Source organism: Cyprinodon variegatus, unplaced genomic scaffold (genome assembly GCF_000732505.1).
Source record: "Cyprinodon variegatus isolate N-32 unplaced genomic scaffold, C_variegatus-1.0 Scaffold54, whole genome shotgun sequence".
NCBI lineage: Eukaryota > Metazoa > Chordata > Actinopteri > Cyprinodontiformes > Cyprinodontidae > Cyprinodon > Cyprinodon variegatus.
In genome coordinates, this window is record NW_015150507.1 from 347,347 (window position 1) to 354,296 (window position 6,950).

General features: G+C 38.2%; 1 protein-coding gene across 2 annotated transcripts in view; it reads left to right on the forward strand.

Moving 5' to 3' along the window:
* The first annotated feature begins 1,577 nt into the window (after nucleotides 1-1,577).
* Nucleotides 1,578-6,950, forward strand: part of b3gntl1 (UDP-GlcNAc:betaGal beta-1,3-N-acetylglucosaminyltransferase-like 1) — a 25,196-nt gene continuing 19,823 nt past the window's right edge. Inside the window, exons 1-5 of one of the 2 annotated variants that reach the window (XM_015371201.1) lie at nucleotides 1,578-2,007; nucleotides 2,374-2,490; nucleotides 2,589-2,688; nucleotides 2,975-3,039; nucleotides 5,400-5,465. In XM_015371201.1, coding sequence (XP_015226687.1) covers nucleotides 1,903-2,007; nucleotides 2,374-2,490; nucleotides 2,589-2,688; nucleotides 2,975-3,039; nucleotides 5,400-5,465 — 453 coding nt within the window. In that variant the 5' untranslated portion in view covers nucleotides 1,578-1,902. The remainder of the gene's footprint in view (nucleotides 2,008-2,373; nucleotides 2,491-2,588; nucleotides 2,689-2,974; nucleotides 3,040-5,399; nucleotides 5,466-6,950) is intronic. The other variant, XM_015371202.1, reaches the window with a different exon arrangement.

Below are 6,950 nucleotides of genomic sequence, written 5' to 3' on the forward strand. Positions count from 1 at the left end.
CCATCCATCCATCCATCCATCCATCCATCCATGCATCCATCACCTGCATTGACTAATGCAATAAAAATTGGAAGTAATGAGTAAATAGAAACTACTGAAAATGTGATCATGACTTCACAAATGCACACACTTAATTTATCAGTTTGACTCTCACGGCTCAAATTTGTGCCAAAACTCAGCCATGATCCCAGCTTAAAGCAGATGCACCATCCGCCTCTTGCTAATTGAAATCAACTGGTGTAGACACTTGTGATTAACTTCGTAATGTGGTGTTAATTTTTTTGGAGGAGAAGAGCATAAAAAACAGTTGTGAGTTACTGTGGGGAACAGTCTTAAGAGTAAAATTATTTTACATTGCAAAAGAGCCCACAGACGGATTAGAGACATCATGAACCTGCAGGACAAAACTCTCTATGTCATCAATCTGAATGCTAACCTCGGTCTGAACTTCTCAAATAATTGTACATGAGGCAAATATGTGTTGCTGTGTGCAGTTATCCATCTCTAGTCCACATTTAATATCTGGCTTGTTTCAAGTCTAAATGAGTGAAATTTGTTTGTTCACACAATGTTTCAAACACTCACAAAAGCCAAAAGTGTAAACAGCCCCTTAACACTCTGTAAGAGCAGCTTTGATATACCAATACATCAATGAAAAATACCTATAATCCTGTATATCTGAGTATTTATATAACCCTGGGGCTATTTTTACTGGCCTGTAGAGAGGCAATCTTCCAAATCAAGAGGTTTACAGACTAATGTAAAGCTAGGGCAGAGAAAGATACAATGTGGGAATAATTAGTCGGCTGTGTGTGTGTGTGTGGGGGGGGGGTCAAAATATGTGATCCCGGAGCTACATGGAGGACCCTAATATATCATGAAATAAATAAATGTAGCATGAAATAAGTAGTAGAATTATATATAATTTACTTATGTATTTTTTAGCAATCCACAGTCTGTCACTGTTATTTTTGGGGATATAGGCTGAAATAAAGGGTATAATTAGACAAAAAAACAAAAGAGAGGTGGCAAAAGTTATGGAAAGAAAAGAAAAGAAAGGAAGGGGGTTCTATGAAATCCAAAAGGTAATTGGACAAATGCGAAGAGAGGAACAGGAGAGAAGAGATCATTATTTCATGTCTTAGAATAGGACACACAGGATTGAATAGGTCATTGTTTTTATTAGGGAAACATCAGACAGGGAAATGTGACTGTGGTGAAGATGAGACAGTGGATAATGTTATTTTGAGTTGTAAGAACAATTTTCAATCAGAGAAACAAGTTAATTAGGAAACTTAGTAATATGAAAATGAAACTTGACATTGTTGATTTACTGCAAAAGGAATCAGGAAGCAGAGGATATCAGTTTATATTTGAGTTTTTGAAACAGATTTTTTGGGTTTTTTTTGTTTTTTTGCCATGTGGTTCACACAACTACCAGTTGGTGGCGGTAATGGTCACCTAACGTATTTGCCAACCGCCATAAACATTTCAACAAGAAGAAGAAAACTGGAAGCAAACTGAGCCAATCCGGCGTCTGTCCGTGTTTTGCTACAGCCAATCAGCTACCTAGATTTACTGAATGCGGAAGTTAGTACGGAATGTAATGTTTACAAATCCCATCTCATCAAAATTTATAAAATGGCATATAAGCTATAGTCGAACCAATCGAAAGAGGTTGTATTAATGCATTGTCGCCCTAAATACAGTTAATATCGCTATATCTGTTTCGAAATGCATTTTAAATGACATTCTTACACACGTGTTTGCTCAATGGCTCACTCCCTCTACTGTAAATAGTCCCCGTTTCATGTCAGATGTGAGCAGCTAAGCTGAAGCGAGGCGTCCGCTGGAAGGGAATAGAGTAGTGGGGACTTGGATGAGCTGGAGGGGAGGTCTGTGATGGACACGAGTCCAACGAAGCGGCTCCGGAGAGCGGAGGAAGATGGAGAGAGGAGAGGAGGAGGAGAGCCAGGGGAGGCTGAGGAGAGGAAGACAGTGGATGTGGTGGGTGATAGACACATTGCACTGATCAAAATAAATAAATAGTCTTTAAGGCTTCCAACTTCTGCAATTATATAATGTCACTGATGTATATCAATACACAACATTGAAAGAAAAAAACAACAATCACTTGATTTTCAAATGTCCCAAACTAATGAACCTTAAGCTGGACAATTCCACCTAAACTACTGGGTTTACTGATTATAAGCTGCTGGTTATGTGGTAAGAAGTAAGCTTTAGTCATCTTCAGGATCACTTCCCTTCCCCCTGGTTTATACTGGTGCCCTTGGTTGCTGTTTTTCTTTGGTTGCCACAACATCAAGTATTTGTACTGATTGTGAACTTTCACCATTTCCTCTTTCACTGCAGAGTGTTATCATGCCGGTGCACAATGCATCATGTTGGCTGGAGGAGTGTCTGCAAGCTGTATTTCACCAAGACTTTGTTGGCTCCATGGAGCTCTCAGTGTTTGACGATGCAAGCACAGTATGTTTAATTAGGTTTTGGGTTGTTTGCATGTTTATACATATGAACTGTAATCTACAGCTGGGGACATACAATTATTCTATGTGCATATGACTCAGGATGACTCGAGGAAAGTGCTGGAGAGTTGGAGGCAGAGGATGGAAGACAGAGGGATCTCAGTGGTGATCTCTGGTCATGATTCCTCCCAACCAAGAGGAGGTCAGTTTATCTAGTAGCTGATTATATCATTTCAGCTTAGTGTTCTCTCACTCATTCTGTGGCCTACAGGGGCCTGTGCTGTAAGGAAGGCTCAGTGGCTTATTGAGGTGATTTTGGTTTCAGATTTTCGTTATGTCTTCATATTCTGTTTGCAATTTTTTCAGAATGATTTTTTTTCTGAAAATTTAGGATTTAATGTTTTTATTCTAGCAATGGTAATTTTGTGTAATCCTTTTTTTTCTTTTATCCTGGACCCCCAAACATGATGTGCTTTTTTGTCTTCCAGTGGGTTTTGCAAAGAATAAGGCTGTGGCTCAGAGTAGTGGACGATACTTGTGCTTTCAGGATGCGGTAGGTATGGCTCACACAGTCACCCAGCTGTCCTTAAGGGAAACACTAGTTCCAATGCACTAGATTTATTTCACTGAAATATACATTAAGAACAACTTTCAGCCAGCATTGTTTGGTTTGAGGGAACTTTCACAACACAAAGTTTTTATATAAAACTTAAACCTGTAGAATCCCATTGTACGTCGTTAAATGTCTCAACACATGTCTGGTTATAGTAGTTATTGAGGAAACGGTATGAGATTGTAAGGTGCATTAAAATAGCATTCCTTAGAATCACATTTCTTTGTTTCTATTTACTCTATTTCTATTTACACAGAATTAAAAAAACTCAAAAAAAAATTAGTTTTAGCTACAGATTCTGCTAGTCGTAGATTTGCCTCTTGTCCTTTTAAATCTTATTTTTTATTTAGTCTTTTATATGTTCCTTATATACCTTCCAGAATGCCAATATCCTTAGTTGAGTCAATCCCACAAGTCACTCCATGAACCAGCTTTGTTAGGTAACATTCCTGACATGAGATAAGTGCCAGAGATGGTGTATCTTCTGCAGGAGAAGCCCGTAGATGTTGGAAAGCAAGGACCACTATTACATTTGTCTTTTTTGAATTACAGATTCATAGATATTTGAGCATCGCTGTTTCAGCTAGAGTCAATCATTTATCTCTGGTAAAGATTCTCAGTCATCCATGTCATAGTTATTCCAAAAAAGTTAAAAACAAACCACTGGACTTTGCTTTACAAGTTTGAAAACATTTCGCTTTCCATCCAGGAAGCTTTTTCAATTAAAAATGTGTGGAGTTGCATGAGTTCCAGGCCTTATATAGTATCTCAACAAAAACCTTATTATGGCTTAGAAAGCATGCAAATTAATCTGAAAACAGGTCCATAATTATTAATTTATCTAATTTTTTTACATTTCTGCTTCAGATTGCTCATATGATACAAGAACAAGGTCTTTATGCTGCACTTTTTTATGCTAAAGGCAAACTAACAGGGATGTGAGATTAAAGTGTGACAGTAGGACACAGATAGAAAGTACCTAAACACGGCAAGTCATATTTCCTGTGTCAAGGTGTAACCCAGCAGGGTTAGACCTAAACAAAGCTATTGCTCACAGACTTATTTCATGTTATATAAGTGCAGTTATGAGGATATAGCTTTGACTCTCTCTACTACAGTATATGACCATATTGCAGCAGAAACGGTATCAGTTTTTTGTTAAATATGTTTTGAGAATCTCCAGATCCTTTGAATGATATTTAAAGTTCCGCTTGCGAGAAACTGAAATTTGAAGCTTTTTGTTTTCTCTTCTTAACATGGACGATTGAGATTTCTGTGTTCCATTGTGGAGGGCTTCTTATTATGCTCGTACTTCCCGTACACTCTTGCATGACTTGACTCAGACTTGAATTACCTTGTATATATTACCTGTTCTGAAACCCAAAAATCATTGATATAACAAGGCCGCCGCAGGCTAACTGCTCTCTCCTTTGACTAAGTTAAGCCACAATTAGAAACAGGGCCAAGGTGTTTGGGCGCTGTAGCACCAAAAAACAACCAAAAATATAAAACCTTCTTCATCACTATTAGTTGGTGAGAGCTGTTTCTCCTAGAGTGCTTTATTTGGTTTTCAATACACATGATGCTTCATGTTGTTGCTGTCCCCACCTTAGTCTACTTCCTTTAAAAACCTTTTTCTAGAGGTTACGCTGTAATGCTATATTCTTAAAACTCTTTCACACCCTGAAGGAAGATTCTTCAGTCTTTTTCTAAACATATGACCTTTAGCATGTAGCAGGCTAACTGGGTCTTGCAGTCTTTCTGAGCATTGCATGGGCTCTCAATTCTTTAAATAATTGACAATATTTTGAAACATTTCATAGTGTTTTTCTAACCTTTCCAAAATGAATGGGCAGCAGCAGGTGCTTCTCCTAGGGCAGGTCTAATGTGTTTTCTCTCTGTCTGTACTCATGTTCTGTGTTCACAGGAGCAGCAAAGCCGTAAAATTCCTGCTCTAAAGCAGCAGTCGCAATACTGACGATCAGTCATTAAAGGGAAATAAATTAGCAACCCCTGTTTGCTGTTTTGTATTTCAAATACCGTGGAAGCAGCAAGGTTGTACTTTGTTTGTAGGTGTGCAAAATCAATGGTTTCCAGAGCACTATGTGTGTCAGTGCACAGGCAGGGGGATTTTGGATGGCCCTTCCAACATCTGAAGTTTGAATACTTTTATCATTTCATAAATACAAAAAATACAGGATGATTAGAACCTGAAGTTATATTTAGAAGGGGGAGCCTGTTTCCTGCTGCAGAAGTTGAGAAATTATGATTTGTTTTCCGTTATTTGCCTTCTGTTGCAGGATGACATTATGTTGCCTCAGAGAGTTCGTCTCCAGTATGAAACAGCTCTTCTTCATCCGAACTCTGTATGTATTTTGGTTTCCTTTTATTTATTTATTTTTTGCTGCAGTCATTACTCATTCACTTCCTTCCTTTCCTTTCTTCAACTTTGCTCAACTTTGCTTCTCTTCTTCTTCCCTACATCTTCCCCTCTTTCCTTTTCTCTCTGTTGAAATAGAAACGTATTCTTGTCCACTGCAATACTGAGCACATTTCGATGGCTGTATATATATGCATTTGGCATGCAGAATCATGAGCGTATCCGGTGTTGATGCTTTATTTGACCTGCCAGGTCAGAGGTCAAAGGTCGCGTGTGTGAGGGGAAATGAGTAAGACGACACGGAGACAGCAGGCTGGCTCCCCTGTACAAACAGTATGGCATTAATGCTATCACTGTAATTTTTCATTCTCAACATATAGTTGAAACCATGTTTTTTTTTTCATACTTGGATAAAGAAAAAATTATCTTTTTATATTTCTCAACCATTTTGCTTACAATAGATCACACTAAACCTTTCAGGTTTTAGTCAGTGAGGATTACCCAAATAATTTGTGTTTGCTATACATCAGAATAAAGACTCTGCTTTCTTTCTTTTTCTTTTTTTTTCCATGGCTCAGTGGGGAGAATATTCACCCTGCAAACTCAAAGTGGTGCTTTCAAACCCAGCTTCCAATTGTCATGTATATTTTTGCACCAGGGCACCAATAGGCATATTGTTCTGTGAATGTTTGCATATAATAAGTATGATGGGATGAACCCTGTTTGGATTTGCTAGATATAACTAACAAAGTTTTTTCAATTGAATTCCTTTATGATTCAAAGGCACAACGTTAATAATTTTTTTTCAGTCTGTTTCTTGATAGAATTGCTTAAAGTGGGTCACGGCTAAATGGTCAGTAAAAGAATAATAATAAAAAAAAATGTTGTTTATTGTCCCTGTAGTTATACTCTTTCACCACCACTTCTCCCAGAATAGTAATAGTTTTTGATCTGTCCCTATTTCTGGTGAAATCTACAATCATCTCCCCTGTTTTTGTTAAAATTCAGAATCAGATGATTGTTTCCAAACATGCCATGAAGTGGCAGTGGCGCAAAAAGTGGGTATGCAGTGTATGCGACACATAGGGGAATCAACTAGAGAGGGAATCAAAACCCCAACTAGAAAAATTATTTTTCTAGTTGGCATTTTCTATACTTAACAGGATAAAATGATCAATAACAGAGTGACGGCACTGATTACGTGCCCCCCTGATCCTTCACCTCCCCTCCTATCGCTCTCCCTTCCCACACAGGTGGCTTTGGCACAAACCCCTAAGCGAACGCACCCAGGCATGCTTTTTATGTTTCTTTTTTTTTAATCAAACTGTCACTCGTGGTGCACTTGACAACAAGATGGAGCGCCAGAAAAATAGCTATCCGGAGCAAAAAAAACAGAAATAGGAAAAGGGAAAAAGATAAAGATATTCGGTGGGATGAAAAAAAGCCTTTCAATGTGGCATGGGCGTAGTTT